The 27,565-nt window shown below is 44.5% G+C and overlaps 1 protein-coding gene across 1 annotated transcript in view; it reads right to left on the reverse strand.

Annotated features, from left to right (window-relative positions):
* Positions 1-27,565, reverse strand: part of ADCY5 (adenylate cyclase 5) — a 1,577,350-nt gene that overhangs the window by 71,988 nt on the left and 1,477,797 nt on the right. The window contains exons 16-18 of the mRNA XM_086957077.1: positions 8,142-8,168; positions 4,122-4,254; positions 1,152-1,415 (exon numbers count right to left, since the gene is read on the reverse strand). Coding sequence (XP_086813203.1) covers positions 1,152-1,415; positions 4,122-4,254; positions 8,142-8,168 — 424 coding nt within the window. The remainder of the gene's footprint in view (positions 1-1,151; positions 1,416-4,121; positions 4,255-8,141; positions 8,169-27,565) is intronic.

Genomic DNA, 27,565 nt, shown 5'->3' on the forward strand with positions numbered 1-27,565 from the left:
CTTGATTTCCCTTTGGACTACAGGCGGCCAGTTTCCCTGCCCCTTTGAGGAGAAATTCCAGAAAGTTTTACTTGGGAGGAAACGGGAGCCCAGGTCTCAGCCCTTCCTCAGATAGTAAGCAGACTTCCTCTAGGGTCTCCACATTTCAGGCAGTGGGAGTGCCAAGTGGTAAATGGTTGGTGGAGGACCTAGAACCTGTCCTTAAAAAGTTCCCAAGTTGGGGCCTTCCCATCTTGTCAGCAGTGGTTTTTACTTTTTACAAAAAAAATCATAGGACACATTTTTAAGGGTACATTAAAATGGCCAAAGGCTATCTCGGTTGCTGGAGATACCCAAGTCACACATAGACTTTTCTATTAAAATGAGGTACGTCCCCCTCCCTACCAGTAAAGAACATACGCAAACAGTCCTTGCCTCCTTCCTACACCTCTGCTGTCTGGGTGACAGGAATGAGACTGGCTGGAGCAAGCCAGATTCAAAGACACAATTAGACTAGATCCCTGTTTTCCCAAAACTACAAACCTCCAAAGATTCTGTCATTGGTGTGGCCATTTGGTATCAACATCTTTTCCAATGTCTCACATTATTCGGATAAAAGTCAATTCATATTTCTGAAATTAACACTCCACTGCATTCCTATCAGAAATCCCCTTGCATGGCAGTCTACCCCTCTTCTTTGGGAAGATAATGAGGGAAATTGAGTCATGTATTAACCAAATTAAATGTCTAGCTGTTTCCTTGACTGAGACAGGTAGATGTGAAAATGCAGTTTATTACTTTCTTTTCTTTTAAAGTAGAGGTTGCTAAATTTCACAGAATTTTACTTTGGGGAATACATGAGGAGGATAAAATGACTATGTATTTTTATGGTCTTGTTAGTTACTTTTGTCTTTTGATACAAGGACTTCGGTCATAAAAACAATACTTTTGACTGAGGAGATTTCAAGAAAAATAACAAGGCCTTGACAGAGTCAAAAGAGCTATTACAGCGAATTCAGATAAAAAGTAAAATGCTAACAACTAGAGAGTTCTACCCCATTTTATACCGAAATGTTGAAAAGAGGGCCATGTCATACAAGACCGAAAGTCCACAAGACGATTTTTAGAAGAAGATTAGTGGAATAACTGAGACCACTCAGTAACTCACTTACCTCATCAAAGTCTGCAATGATCTCATTGAGGAGACGCAGGCACTCCACACCTTCGTTGTTTGCCTCAAGCTCCACATAAAACTCGGAGAAATTACTTATGGACGCGAACATAACTGCTACACACTCGCAAGACTGGTAATACAGTTCATCGTTGCGTCTCTCTCGTGCTAGGAAGTGAGCTGCCACGTCCTTTGGCAAGATGTTGTGTAAGAGCCGTCTATTGTAAGCCTGCAGCTCCTCCATCTCCTCCTTTTCTTCTGTAGCCTGTTTTTGTGGGAAAATACAGAGTGAGTGTGGTTGTTATCCAGTTTGATTTAATACTGAGCAGAATGAAATTCCTCGCAGACCATTAGTTTACTGTAGTAGAGCAGTAATGGTGGCCGCATGTCAATAACCTCTTTACAGGCTCAGTTGATGTTCATTCAGTTTATAGCTACAAACACCTGAAGATTTGTTTGACTGTCTATCAGGGTACTACTGCTGCAGAGACATTACAGCGGGGTGAGTTATACACCCAAGCTAGAAATCAGGCCCTGGTTCAGTAGAGGTGGCGCCCCTGGTGATTATCCCTGGCCATTCGTCAGTCCGCCATAATTTGTGAGGTTCCGTCTTACTTAGGACATTGGTACTGAAAATTGTATGTGCCTACCCACATCTCATCCTTAACCCTTTCTCCTCAGGTCCAATGTTTCCTAGAATCAGTTCATTCTATTTGGCTTGACACAATCTACAATGTACCTGAAAGTGACAGCTATCACTGCAAACAACCTCCCATTTTAGATTTTAAAAATCTGGCTACTGATGTTAACTCCTATAGATGCATGACATACAACTTTCAGGTGCACTGCCAACATAAAAAACAAAAGCAATTTAATAACTTTTTTTACAACACTTATATCTAACAAGGTGACTCTAGATTTAGCATTCACAAATTCTATTCTCCTATTCCCTGTGCCTTCTGCAGCAGTGCAAAGCTTCTGGCACTAAGGTTTAAATGAACAAGCAATATTGGAATTCTGAAGAGACCTACCAGCATGTAACAATCTACAAGGCCAAACAGCCCTGTGTATGCCTATATTCCTTATATTAATGTATTTTGTACCGGTATGTCAATGGAATTGATAACCACCATACTAAAAAGCCACAGACAGTAAAATGCATCATTGCTTCCCTTTCGCGCATCAAAAAACCTGGGAGAAAATCTGGACTATGCTTTTACAGAGCACCAAATTTGTAGCACTTTGTTGTTAAACTCTGTTAGAAGTACCAGTCTTCTGTTGGTGTAAAGAAACCTAAATGGAATCGATGCACAGAAATTGTAAACTTGACTAGCTTGATTACACCACATTATCTGCAGAGAATAATTATTTGTGGGATTAAAACACTAAGGGCATGATTACGATCTTGGCGGATGGGATACTCCGTCACAAAAGTGACAGATTTCCCGTCCGCTGTATTACAATTTCATTATATTTTATGGAACTTGTAATACGGCGGACGGGACATCCATCATGTTTGAGATGGAGTATCCCATCAGCAAAGATCATAATCAGACCCCTATTTAAACCTTTAGTGCCCATTGGGGCCCGATTACGATCTTAGCGGATGGGATACTCCATCACAAATGCGACGGATATCGCGTCTGCCAAATGAAAAGTTACATAGGATATAATGGAATTGTAATACGCCGGACATGATATCCGTCACGTTTATATCCGCCAAATTCCTACTCAGGCCTTGGTTTTTCTGATATGCCTGTGGTCTTTGGCCAGTGAGGACTCACAAGTCACAACAGTACTATGCATGATACTACTTAACACCCAATGCAGAGGACTGGCCTGCGGGATGTGCCCAAATGCACTGCAAAGGAAAGGTTTTTAACCTCCCACTTTGGCAGGTTAGGTAAGTGAAAGGGGTTGTGTCGAATGCCTGAATCTGTCAAGATTGCAAGCTTCCTGTAAAAGTATTGTTGCATAACAATTTTACCAAACAGTATGTCAAACCACCTCTTATTTTAACTGCCGCGTTATTGAGTGCAGGGCTAGAAATGACTTGTTAAAACTTACCCATGGAAATATTGTTAAGGTATTGTCACAGTATTTCGCAGAATTGTTTTGCTGCTAGATTCCTAGTTTTTCTCTGAGGAAGGAAATATGGTGCAGGATTTTTCTTTGCGACTGGTAAAGCAGCACATTATTTCACATTCTGTTCTGTTTTGGGCACACGGATTCTTATGAGTACCTAGAAATTTTCAGTGGCAAAATACCCCAACTAAAAACAGTTTGGTCGCAACTTGTAATTTGAAATCTGGTGCTAACACTGTTTTGGCCCAGTTTCTAGATTTTTGTTGGTGCAGAATGTGCCTGCAATTGACCATCGCCAGTACCACGAACTGTACGGCCAACAATACCACCACTCTAATGGCACCAATGCCAAATACCATCACCACCAATACCTCAAATATTCCAACATTACCACGACATATAAATATCATCATAATATACACCACCAACAATACCAACGCCTCAACAATATAAAACTACCCCAACTGCAAGCATAAGCACAGCCAGGCCTGTGTTTAATATGTTATTTTTTGGAAACTACATTTCTGCACACCTCTGTTTGTATACGTCATCACAATAAACTCAAACGTTTTGGCTTTGCCAATGCTTGTATGGGAAAAATTGTTTGTTATGCGAAAATTCCCACGGTGCATTTGAGAAACATTGTACAATTCTGTTAAGTTGTTTTCACACCCTTAGAAGAAAACATGATGCGGTGTGTCACAATACATTTTTGTTGTTTAGCATGAATTTTTATGATCAATATGTGCACATAGAAACGAATACTCAAATGAACATGTCAACAAAACAAGTAAAAATCAACATGATGTTAAAATGACTGCACCATTGTGAAACAGTATAGTTACTTATGGCAGGGCACGTGATGGATGATTCAATCTCACTGTACCTGCAGTTTCCAGAGAAAGTCCAGCCTCGCTGTGGATTCCACCTGCTGGGCATGGAGGTAAAGTGCCAAGACAAACACAGTGATGATGATGGGAGTCACTATCTTCAGTGCCACCCTGGGCACGCTCTCCGAGCTGTGATGGGACAAAGACAAACCAGAATAAAAGATGAGGCTCTAGGTTATGTATCTGTACCTCTTTGGTCAAGCAGTCTGGGCACAGGAGCCGTTGCTCAAACAAGGGCTAGAAAAGCCATTGTACCTGGATGGTGCAATGTCATGAGGGGATAACAGTCCAATTTGATATACTGGTAATTAGCTGAATTTTGATTTAACTATAAGTGGCAGCTGCAAACTCAAATAGGCAAGCTACCTGAATCGTCATCAAACAACTGGACTTGTTTTACGGCATGACTACAGGCTGACTCAGTTGACCAACTGCCTGAAGACTCAGCTGAGTCTGTTATAATCCCTGTATCTATTGATATTGCTCAAAGCAACTAAGTGCATTGGCTAATTGTATGTTTATTGCCTACAACAGACCTTCCCAATTGTCATTTTTTTTTAGAAGTGAACAGAAAAGCAGATGTTTACCATAGAAACGCTTGTGACTATTGTGAGTGGCTTGAGCCAATGTTGATTTCCCTTCGTTCCCCTTTCTTCTTTTCCAAAAACATCAAAGTTTGTAAAGATCTGTACACATCTGTAAAGTTAGATTATTATTTTGAACGCTTGCATTGGTTGAGAGTGCTTTGCATCGGAATGCACTGTAGTGGCAGACAATATGCAGAAATCTCTTCTAGGAACATAGGAGCCTATTAATGAGCCGGTTTGGATCACTCTTGCACCACGCAACCTGGTAGACATGGGAATGGAGCAAAAAGATACGCCTTCTCAGGTGAGGTGTAATGAGGAGAAATATGTTTATTTCTCCTCGTTACTTCCTCTTTCTATGTGTGCTGCATTGTGCAGCACACCCATGATTGTTTTTGTGCAGGAAGGTGTCCCTTCCTGCACAAAAAAAACATTCTGTATGCATGAAATGCAATGATTCAAGGGTGCATGTGTTGGTCCTAGGATGCCAAAATGTTGCCAGAGCAGGGAAAAAGGCAGGAATATGCCATATTATTATTATTATTATTATTATTATTATATACTGCCTTAAATAGGGAGCATTCCTACCCTTTCTGTGTCACGCAGATCAGTGCGGCAAGGAAACTTGCTGTACTGCACTGGGTGACACTCTCGTAAATAGGCCCATAGTCACTTCACGTCTGTTTGTACTAAACAGTATAAAATCTGTACAAGATCAGCTGCCCCGCCCTTGGTGCACATACTCTCCTTAACCCAACACTTCCTTCAGGCTGGTGGTTTAGTTGCTGGTGTTTCGGTATATTAAGAGCGGTTATGGCTTGGACGGCTTGTTCAAGTGCGCCTTACTGCCTTGGAGGGCACTGCTAGGTTGTGCAGTACATTACTTTGCACTGGGCCAGGATATTTGATTTATATTGTGAAGTACTACGACAGAATGTGTCATTTGATACATACATTTTTATACGTTATGAAAGAATGCTGCACAGCTTTCCTAAGCCACATCCTTTTGCAGTTACCCAAAAGAAGGACAGCCAGTGTTTCAAATATTATTGTTGGCTGTGTCATATGTGGAGCTACCAAACAATCATCGTGAACAGAATTTAAAATCTATACATGTGATGTTTACATGGGTTTGGTGTTGGTAGAAGACACAACAGTATGATAACATGTGCATGCACTTGATTGCCCATGGAAACAAGGCATTTTTTTCGAGAAAGGTCTGTCCCTAAATGCGTGGGCCTCAATCTGTAAATATAAAGAAAGTGTAGAAAGTGTCCCTTTTTGACATGGTCACACCCACCTTTTGCCTGGTAAATTATGTGATTTTGACTGTCAATGCACTGGGTTCCTGCTCACCAGGTTCCCAGTGCCAGAGCTCTTTCCCAAAACTGTACAATTGTTCCCATAATTGGCAAAATCTTTAGCACCCTTTGTAGGTCCCTAGTAAATGGTACCCCGGTACCTAAGCCCCGAGGCACTAAAGAGGGTCCCTAAGGGCTGCAGCACAAAGCACCTGGCTTGGCAGCTAACAAATATGTGCAGTTTTGGAGTTGTGGTTTATGTTTGCTTACTTGGACTAAGCCACTGTGTGACAATGTTTTATTCAAATGAAAGCAACGAGTAGATGCATATTTAGGGCTCATTGACTGACCTAACAACATCTAACTGTGACCCGTGCACCCACACTCACAGAAAGATGCCCATAGGGAGCTGAAGTGCAACATATGTATGATAACAGCAAAGTAGTCAACAATCAGGGAAAGGCTTGTGTGGGCATGAAGAGTGATGATTCCCATAACCCAGTAAAAGTGATTTCTTCCAGATGAGGCAAAAGAAAGAGGGGGCATTTATTCTGTACTTTTTCCGCCTCAAATATGATTTTATTTTCAATGGGGAACTCAATATTCTATGAAAATTAACCCTGTGTCTTTCCAGCACCAAAACATTCACCCGTCAGCCTATCCCTCTATTTTCAGGTGACTTTTTTTCTTCAAGAGAAAATGACAATAGAGAAGAGGTATTACTCTCAGATACAGGAAGGGATCGCAGATAAATACATTTATTTCCTTCTGCTCTGCCCGTTTTCTTCCTGCTTAAGAGACATGAGCCCTACATGGTTTCAAGATGTACCTTTGCTGACTCGGTACTATTGTCCACAGATGTTTTTCAAATGATATTTTTAAAACAAATAATGTAATTTACTCCTTGTCAACTAATCATGCTTTGAGGCTTATATGCATCCAACACGTGTCCAATTAAAACACATTTCATTATTATTCGAGCATTCCGTGCATTTCCAGTCTAATTCTATAAACACACTCGTAATGAAAACGAAGTCTTCAAAACACCGAGTATTAATTATTCGTAGACGAGCAGATGTGTGTGCCATGTTTGGGACTGAAACCAGCTGCACAAGGTGCTCTGTGGAGGAAACGTAGGTTTGCAATTTTGAGGGTTGCCCATGAAAGACAAGGAGCTCGATTTTAATCTCGTCACCAGAACTGTGCACAAATAGTGTATGACACATACATTTGTGTGCCATTGTAACTGATCGGACCTAGAATATCCAAGGCAACATCTTGCCATGGCCCAGAGGGTCGTATTCTTAATACCATTGGGTGGCGGCCCCTGCGCTTGCTGCTCGCAGCGGGCGGAGGGGCGTTGCGGGCCACCGTCCCCAAACCTCGTGCCCCCCTTACTACGCCACTGTTCTGGGCAAATGAAATCTTCAAACCATCCCCGGTGCAGAGTCCTGTGCAGGTTTGAGCAACACAATCACAGCCATATGCATATATATGAAATGCAAAGAAAACACTGGAAGATAAGTCATGGAAAAAAAACGAAGAAGGGCTTTCTTTCACTTCGTTTGATGAACCACACATGATAAGTGTGCAGGGAGTCCAGTCCTCTGCTTTCTTAATTAAAATAATATGAAAAAAATCAACAGACACTCCCCACCCCCTTCCCTCCAGATTCATAACATATTTCCCAGTGTGGGCAATGACAGTACTAAACAGCATGCATAAAACTTGAAAAATAGCAGCGTTGGTCCAGCTGGTTCTGGACCAATGGCAGATTTTCAGAATAAGTAGCGGCTACCAAACAAACTGCATGAAGATATGAATAACCTAAAAAATCTGGCATGGATCCGGTCCTTCGTTACTTTCTGCAGTTTTATATAGCGCGAACTTGTCCCAAGGGCATTAGAGCGTTTTACACGGGAAGCCGACGTTTAGCACCTGAGAACCAGATATTATACGTATTTAAGGCACGGGGAGGATAATTAAGTGATTTGCCCAGAAGCACAGGGCCTCGAGCCGAGGCCCAAACTTGAACCTAGTGCTCCAGGTCTCTAGCCGCTAGGCCACATCTCCTTCTAACACCTCCAACGTATGACATGGAATATTTTAAGCATATGTATCAACTCACCAGGGCAGTGTTCTGTTCGAGGATTCTCTGGAAAACAGAAAGGAGACACTTTGAAATATGTCATATATATATGTATTAAACAGTAGAGAAACAGTACTTCAGAAAAGTAACCCTTTGTAAAAGTCCCTTCTCCTTGCAGTACTGAATTTTAAACACTAAGTGGCGCTGTAGTTACATGATGAAAGAATAGATGCCTTCGAATTAATTTTGTTCCACAATCACTAGGAGAGAGATATTTTTGCATCAACACTCTTATCATATGTTAATATTCCATTTCCATTTTAGGCGAACAAATACTACTGGCCTTTCAACTAAGGACCTCATGAATTATTACTTACGAAGGTACAGAAGAGTGAAAGTTGAGCTCCAAACAGCTCAAAAGAACATCATATACCATCAAAACTTCAGACAATCAATAAAAAATGTAACCGTGAGTTCTAAGAAATTTGGTCATTTGGCCCGGGAAGTCACCCCACCAAAATGCTAGCACAAGTGAACGAGATATCATGCACCCTCGATCCAAAGGCACCACCATTGTGGCTCCTCTCCATTTTTTGCAAATATTTAGTGGCTGTCAGCCTGACAGACATTCTTTATATTTGGGTCAGGCAGCCAGGGGCTAAACATGTTCTAAATGCGCAGGTGCCTGGCCGCCTGAGCCGAACTTTGCCGAGCTGAAGATTTCACAGCCCTGTGGGCTTAAACTACCGAGCTTGGAGGTACTCCCCTTCGTGATGAGGAGACACAACAATTGGCTCGGACCTGGGTACTTCAGTTTTAAGCCCTGAAGGGGCTAGGGTCGAACGTCCATCAGTGACATCTCGACACAGAGAGAAGTCTGCTGGGCCCCATCTCACTCTGTGATGAGTAAGCGACTGCTGCCTCCTCTCATTGGCTGACCCATACCAAGGTCAGCCAATGACAGAAGGTGTCAGTCCGAATCCTTCAGGATCTACCAAGGCCCCTCTCTGTGGGCCGGTACTTTTTAGGTTTTGCCTAGCCAATGCTTACGAAGTAAGCATTCGCTAGAAAAAACTTAATGAGTATAGTATAGGGGTTGGAATCAGCCCCCGTCATTCATTGGTTAGCTCCATAAATGGAGGCTATCCATTGGAAGACTGGCCTGTCCGTCAATGCAGGATCAGATTCGGGGGCGTTCCCGAGAATTTTTGGCTTTTGGCTACGTAACGCTACGTCAGCCAAAAGCCGGGAACGCCCCTGAATCTGGTCCGGCATTGCCGGCACCTGATTTTCGAGTATTTTGTCCGCTGGCAGGTGCCCACCCTGCCAGGGACCTTGCCGCTGTTGTGGTACCCCGAGCGAGAGCCCACCTCGCTTAATATTTAGATTTAAGGCCGGTGCCCACCCGGCATTGCTCCGTGTATTCACCGCCGCAGCCCCGAGTGAGAGGAGGAAGCAGCGCCCGCCTTCAAGCCCGGGCCGCGCTGGGATTGGCCCAGCCGGCCGAGCCCCCCTCCGCGTCATCGCAGGAGGAGGAGAGAGCCGGAAGGAGGAAGCAGCCTGCATCGACCTTCCCGGGAAACTTCGCCGCCCGCCTGCCTGAGCTAGAGACGGGCCGCCGCGCTGCCCGCGGCGACCCGGAAGTGACTAGCCGGCCGGCCAATCCTAGCGCGGCCGGCCGGAAGTGCCCGGGGTCTGTCTGCCTATCTGTGTTTGCCGTCCTGCCTCCACGCCTGTCTCTCTGTCTGTGTCAATGAGCCTGTCTGCAGAGGTATGCCGGGTAGTTCTGCTGGGTATGTTACCGGGCCCTCTCAGTTCTTTATTCTGTGCCATGGGGCCCTTGGTATTGGTTGAGGTACTGGGTGTAATCTGCCCTTTAATAGGAAGTGTTGGACAAAGTGTGCACTACTGGGTGTTGTGTCACTGTGCTACGCACTGCTTTCTATTCAATAAACTATGCAGTGGGTGTGATGCTGTGGCCTGCTTGTGTTGGCAGTACAACAGGGCGATGCATATTCTTTGTGGTGCTTTACATCCTCTCTCCCCCTGCTCAGGGGGCACATACGTTAGGAGGGAATAATTCTCCTCATAAAAGATATGACGAGTTAAAAATATGGGAGTGGGTGTTCTCTAGGCTAGTCAGTGATGCGCTGGGTGATATTGCCAGTAGGGCGCTGTTTTTTTAATTCTTCTTCTTTTTTTAATATAAATTATTGTCCAGGGATGTGGAGCCCTCGACATTCCGGTTCCCTGGGTGTATCCTGTGAGTGGGAGTTTTCTCCTGGGATACTCCGTATAGTGCTGAGTGCCTGTTATTCATTGAGCCACCTTACGCAGCGCCGTAGGGTGCTAAGAATCCTTCATGGTGTTCTGGGGTGCTGCCTGGGTGTTTTAGTGGAGTGCTTGTTTTCGGTGCTGGGCATTCCCAGTGCCCGTGCTGTGGGTGATTGCTCGGCTGTGAAGTGGAGTTTTTCTTCCAGTCTACACTGCATACTGCTGGATAATTGTATTTCACGCGTCTCGCTCTGGGAATTTTCTGCACGTCTTGGGTCTTTGTTTTTTCAGGGCCTTGCTCGATATTGCTTTTTCGGGTCTGGGGATTGACAGCACGGCTGTCAAACACACATATACATACAGTAGGCTATGCATCCTCCCCTTTCAGTCATTGGCTTTCCTCGACCAGTCTCGTTCAGCCATTGGCTTGAGGTTTTCGTGGCTCAGTCAAATGTGCTATTCAAATCAAGCGTTTGCATTGAACTAGGGACCCAGGGGACTAGTTTACAACTGTACACTTTTCTGCCTCTCCTCGGGCGGGGGGGGGAGGGGGGATGTTGTTCCCTCCTGTGTTTCTCTCTGTTATGTGCTGACGCTGTTTTGCACATTAAAACCAGTTCTGCTGGCTTTGCCAATGCTTATATCTGGCTGCAGAGATCTTCTCTCATCAGTATGTCTAGAGAATAAGGGCCTTATGGGAGAGCACTACCTGTTACTTTAGCCCTGCCTGGGAGTACTGTCTGTTTCCGGCGTGGTTGTTAGTGTGTGTTTCTTCCTTCTTATTCCCTCTTTTTTCACCATTCTATCCTCCCCATCCTTGTATTTCCTTGCTTTCATATTTTCCTATCTTTTAATTGTTCATATCCCTCCTTTTCTTCCTTCATCGCCTCCCTCTTTACAGTCACTCTAATACTTCACTCTTTCCATCCTTATCTCTTTACTCATCCACTTTGTTCTTTCTCTTATGTCCGACGTCATCCAGCAAACGTAGGTATTGGCTCTCATCTGGAGAATGTGCTAGCCTGGAAATCACCCGGGGGAAGGAAGAGGGGCGGGGGAGCAGCAGAACAAAACTTGTGATTTTGCTCATCTTCGCTTTTGCAGTAGGAAAGATGCTCTTTGCTTCAAACTGCCCCTTCCCTATTTCAGCTAAAAAAGAATATGAATCTAAAAAATGTGACCTTTTCTATTTAGATCACCTTATTTTCCTCGTTTTATCATGTCTATTAAGCCTTCTCAATCTCCAGAAAATCTTGCTTCATGTCAAACCTTTTCTTTGCCTCCTATTCCATTTGTAGGTCTGTGCAGTGCTCTGATGTCTCTCTTGAGGCCTGATTGCAATTATGTAAAAACTGAATAAATAAAATAATAAAAAGCAGTTGAGGCCAGAGAGGTTTAGGTAAAAGTCAGAAGTCTCTGGACCCAGGAGAAGCTCAAACCCGCGCAGAGAAACTGTAGAGGGTACTAAGGTATCAGTATGTGGTGGGCTTCAGGACAATGTAAAGCACCTTGAGGTTGTCGCTTGTCTTACTTTAGTCTTGTGCAGAAACCACTGACGGACCCAGAGGTAGATTGAGTTTCCAGACGTGAAATATGTGTGCTCACTTGCTTGAGTGCCCAACGGTGCACGCAAGGCATCTAAGATCATGGAAGTTGGGGGGTTGTTGGGGGGAAGTTGGAAGCACTATAGTTCTCCACAGTCACCAGCTCAGCCATCCCAATGTACTCATGGGCGGCGTAGGTTTATGTTGGTCACATCATGTGTGAAATACTACCGCAGGACCGCGTGGGAATCAGTTTGACCATTTGCAAGGGACGTGACCCACTCCGCCAGCTTCTCAAAATGGAGGCATTAGTAAAAAAAATGTTAAGGACTTGTGATAAGCGTGCACCTGCTTTGAGAGTTGTGAAGGAGAGCTAATGAACTCACCCTGTACCATGGCGATTTAGACACATTATCCGTCCATGGCAGTAGAGGCATGTTCTAAGCATGGGCGGAAAATCCGTTTCGCTCGCGGATTTTGCGGATTTTCGGTAAATTCGCAATCCGCGAGATTTGCGAATCTCCCGCAAAATCCGCAAATCCGCGAGCAGCGGATTTTGCTCGCACTGTTTGTGTGAGTTCGCGGCTTCCCAGTACAACTTCGCGCCCCGCGAATAAGTGCAAAATTGCAGAAATACGATCTTAGCAAAACTGAAACTACTTACCAGGTTCAAAAGTTCAGGCTCATCATTAGTAGCCATTTCCTGTAGTGCTTCCTGAGGGGCCCCTCCAGAGTTCAGTTGCCAGTTGCAACTATTATGTGACCCTGCTCTGAACCTCAGAATAGTTACACATATGCCACAAAGGTCCTGAATTACAGCTAAGGGAGACAAGCAGGAGCCAGGCTGGAAGTTCAAATCCATTAATCAGCCCCTAATTCATTATTGTCAGTTGGGGCAGGGCAGGTGTTGTAACTAATTTTGCAACAATGAAAGCACTTAGCAAGTGCAAAAGATCACTAATCAGGAAGCACTAAGGAAGCAGGTGCCAGCTAAAAAAATATTCTGTGACACATTAATCAGCCCCAAATTAATTCAGGTCACTTGAGGCAGGGAAGGTGTGCTTGCGTTGCCACAATAATGTACACTGACTGGACAACCAGAGGGTGCTGTGATGAAACAGAGGGTGGCATGGGTGGGCCAGAGGGTGGCATGAGTAGTCAGAGAGTGGCAGTGGTGACAGAGAGTGGCAGTGATGAAGAAGAGTGCCCCAAACAGGCTGGACACGTAGAAACAACAAGTTCGCAAAACTTGCGACCCAACAGGTAAGTTCGCAATTTGCGACATTGTACAAAACCCTCGCGAACTGGCAGAAACCCGCGCAAACACAAAAAAAACAATCCGCAAATTCGCGAGAATTCGCGGATTTTGCGGATTGCGAGTTCGCAAATCCGCAAAATTCGCGAACGCGAGATTCGCAAAATTCGCCCATGCTTAGCATGTTCCCATCAGAAATATTTGTGCCCAAGATTGTTTTTTTGCTCAGAAAAAATGAGTTATATTTAGAGGGGTCGGAGTGGGACACAGTGGGTGGATGGATGCATGATGGATGTATGCATGATGCATGGATGTATGGGTGGATGCATGGATGGGTTGTTGGTTGGATGGGTTGGTGGATTGCATACATTGTTGAGGGATTGGCTGTATATATGCATCTATCCATCCATCTATCCATACACCCATCCATACACCCATCCATGCATGCACCCATGCATGCATCCACCAACTCATCTATGCAAGCATTACAACAAGAGCCCGCAGCTCTCCTTCGTCTCTCCTCGCCCCCCTTCCCTGTGCCCTGCCCTGCTATTGTAAATGACAATGCCATTTATTTATGTTAAAAAAAACATAAATAAAAAAAATGTCAAGAGCAATGCCAATAGCTCTAACTTTAACAAAGGCAAAACCATTGCATTGTAAATGCTTGTTTTTAGGTTTTGACTGGCGATGCGTACTTCAGTACGCATGCGCCAAAAAACCTTATGAGTTGTATGTGCAGTCGGGTCTACGCCCCCTCCTCCCATTGGATAGCTCCATAAATAGAGACTAGCCATTGGGAGGAGGGGACGTCCGTCAATCTCGGACCAGATTCGGGGGCGTTCCCGAGAATTTTTGGCTTTTGGCGACGTCAGCCGAAAGCCTGTCCTCGGGAACGCCCCCGAATCTGGTCCGGCATTGAGCCGGCACCCGCCTTCCTGCATGAGGGAGTGCTTTTCCGCCACGTCTCTCCTGCGCTCTCAGCGCTTCCGATCACCTTCCCCTTGCTCCTCGTTATGCCCCCACAACAGTCGGGGATCTCTGGTGACGAGTTTGCCACACGCGGGGTAGGCAGCAGTCACGCGAGGTCCCAGGGGCTGGCAGGAGGACCTCCCCGGCAGCAGCGCCTCTTCTCGAGGGGCACAGGCGCGCGTCCAATCCGTGCGCGGCTCTCGGGACGAGCCCCTGATGACGCCGCACGCCTCTACGGTCCTCGGCCAATAGGAGCGCAGCTCCTTCGTGTAGACCCTGGCGGTGGACCAATGGCAGCGTGTCCTTCTCAGACGAGCCTCCCTGAGCGAGCCAATCATAGCGCGGCCGCTCCGATGCTGCTCACGGGTCCCGGGCCGCTGGCGGTGTGTTTTCTTAGCGGTTGAGTCCCGGGTCGCGGCGGTGATGCGCGGATCTGGGCGGTGGGGCAGGCGGAGGTGTAAATATTCCCTTGATGGTATTGCACCCGTCCCTTACAAGGTGTGAATTCAGGATGGTAAGAACTTTGGAGAAATTTACATCCTAGTTTTATATAATCATATTGTAAACATTCTCGCATTAAAAATAGTGATCATCAGAAGGACTGGTCATCACATAACATTACACAATATTTTTAAGGCCTTTCCATAAAGATAAACGTGGAATCACAAAGATTAAATGTTGCAAATTTTATCTATGCTTCTTCATGATCGAGAGATAACAGCCCATGAGTGAGAAAACAATTGCCAACACTAAACGCTAAAAACGATTCTCTGTCATTGCCAACCCATTCTCTGCAAAGCTTGAAGTAATCGTTTTAGGAGTGTAACTCTTCACAACTTAAGGTTGTCCTAGTATTGAAGGCGTTACTGGTCTATCGGATGATGCGGTTTACAGACCACATGAGATAACTCATTCTGGATGTCCCAGTGGCTGCAACTTAAGAGGACGTGACACACACCGATACCGGGCCCCAAGATGTACCTCAGCCGACAGACCAGTTACATTGACCAGTTTTCATCCAGGAAATCCTGCTGACCTTGCTTTCATTCAAGGAACTACTTTAATATTTTTCTTAAATTACTCTGTGGGTGTGTGTGTGTTTTCTAGCTCTCTCGCCCTTGTGTTTTTTTCCCCCTTCAACTTTTCCCCACGGCTCCTCGCTTTCTGTGTTGCTTCCCCCACCCCTTCCAATCCTGCCCTTATCGTTTTATTATTTTAATTTACCAGTCTAATATGAGTGTTAACAATGACACGTGACCATCCACATCACATTCATTTTAGAATGTGCTTTCTTTAATAGAAGACCCATTTCAAAACTGCTGTTGAATACTAAGCTAGCCACACCTCACAATGGCAGTTCTTTTAGTGCTTATTATTATTAAATAGTATTTATTAGCAATAGAATTAATTTAAGTTAAGATGTGGTCTGTTTTCATATTTACTCTGTGACCATTTATAATAGCCACATTTATTTTAATGTCTGCTGTAATAATTTTACATATGCTTTTTGCATAAAATTTTGTTAACCTTATAAACAGTGCTTTCGATTTATTGTATATATACTATTGGCTGAAATAGAGATGGGAACTGATAAATCTCTGTGTCTCTGAGTAGTATTATTGTAATATTCCTACATGAAATATCTCTTGGTAAATTCAGCAGAGATTTGTGGGTGTCAGACTCCATGTCACTGTGTTTCAACTGCCTGGGTTGAGTTTGTTTCCCTCTGTTGTCTCCGGGGTCCATCCTAATATTGCTCTGCAAACCGAGCCAAGTACAACCCCATAGCAATTGACACTCAGTAGCACGAATGGTGAGCAGTGACAGTCTTCTCAGCAATGTAGTATGAGGGTCAGGACTCAACACACAACAGTATGATTGCCGAAATCAAGGGAAAAAAATGACGATTTCTGTTGGCAAAATAGTATACACTTTAATATAAAGAAAAACAAGTGCAAAAGGTCAGTCAGCTCTAAAGAACTAAGGGGCATATTATAAAGAACGGCTTTAAAAATTATCGCCGGTTTAGCGGCAGAAAACTGCTGCTAAAACGGCGATAATTGGCTTGATAATATGCCCTTGAGAATTCCAATAGAAGTCCATGATCCGGTGTGAACATGGGCTTCTATTGGAATTCTCCACTGCATATTATCAAGCCCAATATCGCTGTTTTAGCGGCAGTTTTGTGGCGCTAAACCGGCGATAATTTTAACACTGTTCTTGATAATATGCCCCTGGAATCTGATCCTCGATTTAGTGTGACACACAGCTTCTTATGTTTTCTTATAATTGTGAATATGGAACACATTTACATAATCAATGAACATCTTCTACGAACAACATTGTTATCAAAAGCAACACTTTCTGCAAAAACGACTAATCACGTGGTTTCGAAAATGCATCTCCGGTGCACATGTTATCATTGGTTACGCTTTCACATCAATGCTACACTACTGGTGACCTTGGTGTGTCTTGAAGAATAGCAATCCTCTACTTTCTACGCATCTGCTGCTTGGCAAATCCTAACCTCCCAATTATACTGCGCCTCTGGCTTCCTTATCTACATTATTTCTCAGATATGTATTCTTTCAAAGCGGGCTTGTGACGTTCATCTTGTACTATACCTGATTATATTTCCTATTCTGCTGAAGCTCTTATCCACTGTCCTCCCCCAGGGTCCTGTCTCCTTCTGCGCTCTTTTTAGGTTTTGCCTCGGCGATGTGCACGAAGTGCGCATGCGCTAAAAAACCTCATGAGTTCAATAAGGACTCGGGTACATGCCCCAGGCTCCCATTGGCTAGCTCCATAAATGGAGGCTAGCCATTGGGAGCGGAATCTGTCCATCAACGCGGACCAGATTGGGAGGCGTTCCTGTGTTTTTTTCCGTGGGCGTGGCTACAGAAGGATGGGCGTGGCCACAGAAGAAGGAAGCCGTGCGTTTGTTTTCGTCATTCCGTGATGACGAAGTCCAGGTGAGTGCTTTGTTTGTTTACCCTCCGTGCTGGGGCTAGGGGAGGCTCCCTCCCGCTATCCGTGTGTCCGTTCCCGCCCCCGCACCCCTCCTCCCACTATCCGTGTGTCCGTTCCCGCCCCCGCACCCCTCCTCCCGCTCTCCGTGTGTCCGTTCCTGCCCCGGCACCCCCCATCCCGCTCTCCGTCTGTCCGTTCCCTCCCGCTGATTCTCCCTCCTTCTCTCTCGCCCCCTCCCCTGGTGGCCCTGTCGTGGAATGGGGTGTATGTCGTCCGCAAACACCATGAGGCAGCGGCAGGGACGAGCACACAGCACCCCTCAAAAGCGTTTATCCGTGTATGACCCTTGCTGCGTGGGGGGCCGGTGAGCCGACCGATGTGCACGGCGGCGCATTCAGGGGGTCCTGGAGAGTCGGGTGTATGTCGCTCTTACAGCTCCCACTACCGCACCTTCCTCCGCCCTCAGTCTTTGTGAGGTAGTGTCGGGCTGGTCACTCGGAGCTCCCTCGCTCCTCTCAGTATTCAGCAGGAGGATCCGGGCAACAGCAGGCCCGCCGCACCCTCGTTCGCTGCCCGGACAGAATTTGTCCACCTACCCTGTCCCCGCAGAGCAGCACGAGCCGGGGCTCCCAGTTTCCAAGAGAGGGCTGGTACAGTGATGACGCCCACCAGTGTCCTGTGCTACGGGCGGCCGAGTGGTCAGTGCCGAGAGCTCCACACCTTAAGGAGGGGGGTCAGTACTCACAGAATTATGGCGCTATAACATGCCCCATTTTCACGGCGTCCTCAGTCCCAAGGCACAGCCCGGTAGTGTCCTGCCTGCAGTTGCCTCCGTGTGCCCCTGTTGCTTGCTTGTGCCTCCGTGTGCCCCTGTTGCCTGCTTGTGCCTCTGTGTTCCCCTGTTGCCTGCTTGTGCCTCTGTGTGCCCCTGTTGCCTGCTTGTGCCTCCGTTTTCGTGCCCCTGTTGCCTGCTTGTGCCTCCGTGTGCCCCTGTTGCCTGCTTGTGCCTCCGTTTTCATGCCCTTGTCGCCTGCTTGTGCCTCCTTTTTCGTGCCCCTGTTGCCTGCTTGTGCCTCCGTTTTCGTGCCCCTGTCGCCTGCTTGTGCCTCCATTTTCATGACCCTGTTGCCTGCTTGTGCCTCCGTTTTCGTGACCCTGTTGCCTGCTTGTGCCTCTGTGTGCCCCTGTTGCCTGCTTGTGCTGTGTAAGTGTGTGTAGAGTGCTCTGTGTGGGTGTGTGTGGGGGGCTTTGTGTGGCTGTGTGTGTGGGGGGCTTTGTGTGGCTGTGTGTGTGGGGGGCTTTGTGTGGCTGTGTGTGTGGGGGGCTTTGTGTGGCTGTGTGTGGGGGGGCTTTGTGTGGCTGTGTGTGTGGGGGGCTCTGTGTGGCTGTGTGCGTGGAAGGGCATTGTGTGGGTGTTTTTGTCTGTCATTTGCGAGAGATAAAGCTAGTGGCATTGTAAATGACAATGCCATGTATTTATGTTAAAACAAAACATAAATAAAATAAAAATAATGTCAAGAGCAATGCCAATAGCTCTAACTTTAACAAAGGCAAAACCATTGCATTGTAAATGCTTGTTATCAATGTTGGGTGTATGTCTGTATGAATGTGTGTGTAATTGTGCATGCATGCGTGCTGTGAATGGTGTGCCGTGTGCATGTGCTTGTGAAAGCTGGGTTGTTGCAAATAAAGATAACTAACACCTTGGTAGGCAGGCCACCAAGGGGTAGGTTATATGATGTAGGTTTTGAGGAAGTTTACATTTTTTAGGAAAAATGTATCACATAATAATACGGAAACATGTTTGAAGGTCAACATAGATATTCATAATAAAGTAGTTGTTAGAAATTGTGCTGAAGTGAAAATGCTGCTTCAATTCTACAGAATGCTCTCATTCCTATAGTTCTTAAAATACTTGGTGCACTATTCTTTTATTCTTCTCTATCCCTTTAAGAAAATAAATGCCTTTCATAAATCGTGATTTAATGTTATAACTGAACTATAGAGCCTGACCTATATGTGAAATGTGCTGTTTTAAGCAAAATGTACATCTCTTTTGCTCACACCATATGACTTCACTGCATTTAGATTGTTATCCTTGCCATCTATTCATAATAACCAAGTGTATTAATGAAAAGAAAATGCTTACCTTGTTTACAGTTTGTGATCTAACCAGGACATGCCTGAATTCAAATGTTTCATTCCACAGAGCAGATCGTTGTTACATGATGGGATACTAACCAGCTAAAAGAGTAGGCTTGCAAAAGGTTCTATGAGAACCTTCTTGGGTGCAACTTTTTGCTAGACATTGTAGCCACCTCTGAATAATTTCATGCCAACATGGGCATTTACAGTGGGAATCAAGGACGAAGAAGACAGGCCATTGGCAAATCTTTCCCATTGGATGATGAAATATTCACCTTGTTCCCTCTCAGATTGATGATAATTGGCTGGAAAAGTTATTTGACACAGCAGATGTGTCAAAAGCTATTATAAGTGCCGCAATTGGGAAGGCCCCGGGTCCTGACAAGGTTCCAATTGACTTATTTAGGCAAAACACAGTTTTCCTGGCCCCTTTACATACCAATGTACTGAGAGCTGTGTTTGAGGTAGGCCCCCCGGCTCTTAAAGGGAATCAATCATAGTGCGCATAATTAAAAAAGGGAACTGGAACCTCCAGTGAGTTACCACCCTATTTCCCTATTAGACATTTCTGAGAAAATCTTAGGGTGTGTGATCCTGGGCAAGCTAGAAGAATGGGATGAGGAACATTCTTTTTTCTTTAAAGACCAATATGGGGTTTGGGCTGGCCTAGGCAACATGGAACAGGATATAAACCTATTCCTAATTTTAATGAAATATATCAAGGCCAGGAGAGGTGCCATACACATGGCTTTTATGGACCTCTCCTGTGCCTTTGACCTAGTTGATAGAGGGAAACTTTGGGAGTTAATGGCCCAACCAGATTTTGGATCAAAATATGGTCTACCCTTGAGTGTATTTTCTCACATGAGGTCATAGAGGACTGTAAGAACTCCAGATGCATGATTGCCTTTCCCTGGCTAGCTTATGTCAAAAATACCTTTCCTAACTTGGGGATGAGCAATATCTTTGACTCTCTAGAAAGTGTCAACTCCAGCATGAATGATTTGGTATAAGAAATGTTTATTGAGGGCAGGGGTAAGTCTAAAATTGTCAAGGCTCACTTTTTAGCAGCTTTTCAAGGACAGGTTCCTGGTTTAAAACACTTTCATGTTGTCCCTGTGAAGATGTCTCCACACAATCCACAACACACTTTAGACCTAATTAGGAGATTGGTGGTCAGACCTCTGAAAACTGTGGCCGTCATTAGCCCTCAGGTGTGGCGGTATTTAGATCGGGGAACAGCGTTTATAACGCAACTTTTACCACGCAGTACCTTTAGCAGGCAACTTTTACAACGCAAGTCGTTACAACGACTTGCGCTGGGTGGCGCTGTAGGACAGGGAATAGTTTAATCAACTATCCAAAACCTTCCCTACTATCCACGGGGACTGGAGTTGGAATAGTAAATTAAACTATTCACTATCCAGCGCCCCCCAACGCAAGTCGTTGTAACGACTTGCGTTGTAAAACCTGCGTGGTAAAGCCATGCGTTGTAAAAGCATGCATAGTAACGACATACATCCATTTAGATCATATTATGAGTTGACCACCAAGCACGCGGTGTGGCTGTGGCAGTCTTGCTGTGGTGTTTAATGGTTTTCCATATCTATTGATGTATGTGTATACATTTTGACTGCACACGTGGCAAATGTACACATGTGCATGATACATGTGGGAAAATACCACCTACCCATTGCCTGAGTCCAACCCATTTATGGCCAGTCCAGCAATGGGTATACGGTATAAAAAGGACTCACCTGTAGATCGCCTCAAAAAAGGTCGTAGTCTTCTGGGTGAATATGCTGCTGTGGAGTGTGGCCCTAGAGAAAGGAATCTATGTTGAAATCTGCCTAGATGAACAGGAGAGGAGAGTTGTTATGGCCGTCTGGAAGCTGCCCATCAGACCGCCACAGTCAGCTCATCAGAAAGCCAACATGTAATACGGGCAGCGGTGAAGCTTCCCAGTACAACCCTATGGCAACTGACTTTCCCTGACAGCAACCCTGGCAGTCAGTGGTGTGTTGGTTTTGTCGGCGGTTCGGCTCCAGTCTTTGGTAACACAATCTGCCCATCTCGTAATACAGCGGTTGAATCACAAAGCTGACCGTGGTCGGACCGCCGCCACCAGTACAACAGTTCACGGACTGCCAAACTCGTCATAATGTCCTTTATGCTGTTTTGCTCATTATATTGCACCTTGCGGTCCTGCTTTTTATGCCCTATCTTGAGTAATCAGACCTTTTAGTCCTATCAAGAGGGGCTATATTTTTATTTATTATTAGTTTCTCTGTTTTAAATTATTTACTTGCTGCTATGAAATTATGAAAGAATTATGCCTTATGATCTCGCTATATCCCTAATGCACTTTGAATTATCAATTCGATTTGTCTATGCTGATAGATTTCCTGTTGTTATTTTATACCCTTGCTAACATTTTAAGACAAAAACCCAGTTGTTGCTTTTATATTATCCCCTTTTATCCACATGTTTTTATTTATGTTAGAATTATGTATATTATAACTGGTTGACCATGTATTATATTTTGTGCTTTATGGTCAGCTTCTGACCGCATAAAGATATTTTTGATTTTGTTTGACATTCACCTGTTTTTGCAACATATTAAGTGGCTTTTCTATATAGTATGTGTTCCTAGCTAGAGAGTCAAGGTATTCTATGCACTTCTACCCTGCCATGCCCCTTAGGACTTTATTTTGCAAGCTTGAATTGCGATAAGTTATTGCTGAGAATGATTTCCTGGATTTATCCTTATGCAAAGTGAGGAGACTTTCTGTCTTTACGCTGATCATAGCTACTGCTGTGGTTATCTCTCTCTCTTGCCCGTTTATACGGTTGCTACTGCAACTGTCTGGAGTACTCGACTGAAACTCCAGAACTCCCTTTTATGGGGAGTTTGATCCTTTACTTAGTTATCTGACTGCTCCACAACTCACTTGCTCTTTCCAGAAAAAAATCTTTATGGGTTCTTGTTGGGATGGGAATTTTTAGCTTAGAACAGGGACTATATTCTGAATGTAAGATGCTATTAATTGCTATGCTTGTTCTAACAATTCTTATTTTGATTATTTCTGTAAATGATCTATTTGACTAATCCGAATAAAAAGAACAAAAATACTGACTAATCTCTTAAAGAGAAAATAAACTTTTAAAACTTCATCATACCTCTCTTTACTGGCTGCACATCAAATGCAAATAATAATGACTTTGTTGTGAAATGCTCCATTCTAACACAGTGGCAAAAATTCATCATCCTAGGAATACACAGAACTTACAGGTTTGCTAAGTAAGTTTAAAGTGATGACATTTGTGGAAATTTTTATAAGATTTCTATGCTTGCAGTTTATTAAAGAAGATAACTCTAGTTACAGGTTACAGGTAATGGGGAGAATGTATATGTCCCACCAGGAGCAGCATCCTACTGCTCAGTCTGCTTTCTCCAACTGATGCTCTCACAGGCCAGGCACTCCTCAACATTCCATTATGTCAGACACACACTGGCTGAGTAGCAGAGAAACTAGAGAAAAAATGCATTACACCGAAATCAGGATTTAATACATTTGCCCCAGTAGGAAATAATACAAAATACATAAGGGAAGTCTATCTTCCATCCCTCATTCAAGAAGCAGGCAAAGGGTCTCTTCCAACCCACACTCATCCCAAAGGCAGGGGATCTTGAGAATAACAAAATGGGTGTCTTTCAACCCTCACTCAAACAGTAGGCAAAAGGTATCTTCGAAACCCCACTCATCCCTAAAACAACCGAACACCACATAAACCTTTGGCCATAATAAAATGGGTGTCTTTAAACTCTCACTCAAACAGCAGGCAAAGGGTATCTTCCCAAATTTGCTCACTCCTAAAACAACAGGACACTACATAAACTTCGAACACCCTCTCCTACACACCTTACAGGTCCAGGAACACTATAACAAAATGAAACTCTTACAAAACAGACTTTACTCAAGTGGAACAAATGCACAATACTTTCTGTAACTGCTCAAGCAACATTACTCTCTGCTGCAATTTCAGCACGGCATTCACATAGAATAGTAACAACACGGCATGGCAGTAACACAAAAATCCTCCCCTCTGGTGAGCGACCCAAACACAAAATCCTCCTTTATGGTGAGTGGCCTCTCACCCAAACACAATGCCACAATACATTTTCTCACATTTCAATGGATGTCAGAAATAGACCTCTTCCCTGGGTGTTCCCCTTCCTCTGAATCGGATGTGAGGTGCCGATGAAAATGACTAAATGTTTCTTTCCATTCCAGGTAACAGCCAAACTAGACAAAACATGCATTACACCTAAATTAGGATATAACATGGGTGTTTGTGTACATGCTTGTGAATGGATTGGTATGAGTGGGTGAGCATATAGTTGCCTGAAACACCTGGGCCAGCAAGGGCAGGGCGAGAGCTACCAAAAGGCAAATCAGGAGTAGCAACTGCTACTCCTAGCTATACTTAACTTATGCACTAGACATGACCTCAAAGCCTAAAGCTCCAGCGCCATAACAGCTGAAGAAGCCCACCATGGCAAGTGAGGAGCCACAATCACTTGATCGCCACTGACCATGAGAGTGCACCCTGGGAGACTGAGTCATACAACTTTCTTGTGTGTTTTCGGTGCTTCTGCAGTGACTATCGGTGTCAGGGTGACTGGGTCAGGCGCACATCCTGTTAATGTGGTGTGGGTCTGTGCTCTGCTGCGCATCCACTCCCTGTTGTCATGTTCTTGTGTTCCACGACCAGTGTCTTTGGGCCAATGAAAACCATCAAACAGAGATGGTAATCAGTCACACTGTAGGTGTATTACATACTGCCCTGCGTACATGTGCATTCTTTATTTATACAAATGGAGATGCCACACTTCAGTGATACTAAGAGTGGTGCAGGAGGCTGGAAAGAACCATTACCAACATTAAAAATGGGGTCTGTTGAACCTGGCCGTCTCTCAGTGTCAACCCAGATTTTTGCCTTCCTCTGCCTTCTTTTGCTAAACCTGCTTTTGTTGGCTTTTAGGATTTTGTGCCGTTTTCCCCTGCTAGCAAGTGGTAAAGTGTCTGTGCTCTCCTTTGTAAACATGGTAAAATTGCCCTATACCTGGCTGGTACATTTAATTTGCATACAAATCCTAAGTAAATGGTACTACATATATGTAGGGCCTGTAAATTAAATGCTACTAGTAGGCATCAGCACTAATGGTGCCACCCACTAAGTAGTCTTTAAACATAACTCGGGTCTGCGACTTCAGCCTTTGTAAGATTTTATGCAAAAACAACAATTGATGGACAGAATGCAGAACAATGTCATACATTCACCCCAGTACAGAGATCTGGGCCTAAATCCATATTTTTTTACACTCCACACCACCCCAGTTCAGACATGGCCATATGCAAATCAGCCTTGAGCCTGTACCTCATGGAAACAGTCCAGCCCGAACTGCCAAGCCATGTCTTTCCTGGACTGGAATCAAACATCCTAGGACCGGTTTCTGGCTATCAGCCGTCTTCAGCCAGGATAGCTTGACTCCAGTGGTGTGGAGAGCATGGGAATCACGTCTGAGCATACCCATCCTACTCGGGGTGACAAATGCAAAAACAATTGATGGACAGAATGCAGAACAATGTCATACATTCACCCCAGTACAGAGATCTGGGCCTAAAGCCATTGTTTTTTTGCACTCCACACCACCCCAGTTCACACATGGCCATATGCATATCAGCCTTGACCCTGTGCCTCATGGGAACAGTCCAGCCCGAACTGCCAAGCCATGTCTTTCCTGGACCGGAGTCAAGAATCCTAGGACCGGTTTCTGGCTATCAGCCGTCTTCAGCCAGGATAGCTTGACTCCAGTGGAGTGGAAAGCATGGGACTCACGTCTGAGCATACCCATCCCACCCGGGGTGACAAATGCAAAAACAACAATTGATGGACAGAATGCAGAACAATGTCATACATTCACCCCAGTACAGAGATCTGGGCCTAAATCCATCGTTTGTTTCCACTCCACACCACCCCAGTTCAGAGATGGCCATATGCAAATCAGCCTTGACCCTGCGCCTCATGGGAACAGTCCAGCCCGAACTGCCAAGCCATATCTTGGCTGGACCGGAATCAAGCATCCTAGGACGTCTTCAGCCAGGATAGTAAAGTTTTAAGCTGCATTTTTAAAACTTTCCTTTTTGATATTTAAAAGTCTGAGCTGCCGTTGACAATCTCTTTTTTTTAAAATAGTACTGACAAACAGTTTCCGTAAAGAAAACTGGAAAATAGTTTTCTAAGGACTGTGTATACACTCTTTTAGGAACTCCTGATCGCCCTCTGAGTAGAGGGAATTGAATAATTACAAACTAATAAAAAAGGAGGATTAAGGTAGGCGAATACAATCTGAGCAAAACTTTATTAAAAAATTTCAATAAAACACGTGCCGAGTTTTACAGTTAAATTTTATTGTCTGCAGCATTTTGAAGACCAATAAAACCAATAAGAGAACGTCCATTGTATTGCCAGCTGCTCTAAGTGAGATAAAAACAACAACACCCAAGAATGACGGTGAGTGAAAGACAATCAAACATCTTAAAACAAACTTGGATGTCACACAAATCTTTTACAGATACAAATGTGAAAGCCCTGATGAGAGTCAAGTAAAAAGAATATCCGAACTCGAAACGCGTCATAAAAACAACAACCCCCAGATACAAATGTGGGCATAATTGCATGAAAGGTTCAGGATTTGTGGTTAAAATCCACAAAAAATTAAAGAAAGATAAAATCTTTATTCCATGAACAAAAGAAACATTTTGTATTAAGAAGATTAGTTGTAGATAATTGATGTGTACAGTCCATTTTTGTATAGCTTTTTTCACAAATGTTAAGTATAATTTCGTGTGATGTCTTTTGGTGTAGAGCAGAATTGATTTATATGTGTATTTAAATTGTATGATTTGATGATGTTTTAATTCTTCGTGTAATATATCAAATTAATCTACCTTAAAAAAACACAAACAAAACAGTCAAATAAAATACTGAGATAAACAAAAAAGTGTTTGTCTTGTGAGCAGAAAATAGTAACGCTCTGATAAAAAATACGAGGTATAGGTGCATTTTCATGTTTTTGCATTGTTAAAACGGCCCAGCCCCCTATCCTCTCCCTTTAGGCCTGACTCCTAGATTGTTTTCAACTTTTAGAACGTTGGCATCTTCTGTATAAACTAAATGTACTCTTCTGCCATTGTCCTGGGTCACATAACTGTGAATGGCTATCCTGTTGTGAGTTGGGTATTGCTTCCAGACTTTGAGACAAAAGAGGCTTAGGTGTAAGGGGAGAAGGAATTCCTAACTTGATGGTTGGGAAGGAGTTGTCTCCTGCTCTGATTTCACTTTATAGAGCCCTGCCTACAGCAAATGCAAAGGAACCTGACACCAGGTCTGGCCTTGCCTTTGTCAGCCTAGACAGTTTGAAGCAAAACGCAGGGGACGGGGAAGACCTGACCAGATCCAGTTTTAGGAGGAGGCCAGGAATTCACCATATAAAGTTGGCACCAAGGATGAATGTGGCATCTTCAGAATCTCTCATCAGAACACTCCTGGACTTGTGGAAGATTCAGAAGAAAGACTGCCCTGCTGTCTAAGTAACACAGACTTCCCTGCTGATTGAAGAAGGAAGATTGGACCTGCTTGCATTGAACCCAGGCTACTCAGAGTGATTCCAAGGTTCTGGCAGCTGACCTCCTGTGTACTGTGATGCAAGAAGCTGCTAGAGGCCTCCCTGCAACAACAGAACAGCTGACCAGCACCAACTGGACCTGCCTGGACCAGCCTGTGACTTGCTGCTAGCTTCTGCTGGAGTGAGTCCTGATCCCAAAAAGGTGCTACCCAAGACCTTAACCCATGGCGAGCATCAGTGTGTATTCCTCCTGAAGAAAAGGTGAAAATGCAGAAGATTTCAGCTCCTTGCAATGCAAAACAACCTGTTCTGGCAGAGAAGCGACCTGCTGCAATGACCGCCAATGAAATTCTCTAGAGGGACCTGCTCATCGTGCAGAGAGCGACAGCCTGCGTTGACCACCAACACAAATCTCCAGCGACGATTGGATATTTGCGCTACAGAAACAACCATCAATGATGCTTGACCTGCTCCTCGCACTGTCAGCCTCCTCCTTGTGGCCAACGCCAACACAAACTTCATTCTTCATACTGACATAGGAAGCTAACTCTTCTGGTCCCTGTATCTGACAGCCGCTTCATCCCAGTTGGCCTGAATTTGCGACTTTGAC

The sequence above is a fragment of the Lissotriton vulgaris genome, chromosome 2_1 (genome assembly GCF_964263255.1).
Source record: "Lissotriton vulgaris chromosome 2_1, aLisVul1.2, whole genome shotgun sequence".
NCBI classification, from domain to species: Eukaryota; Metazoa; Chordata; class Amphibia; order Caudata; family Salamandridae; genus Lissotriton; species Lissotriton vulgaris.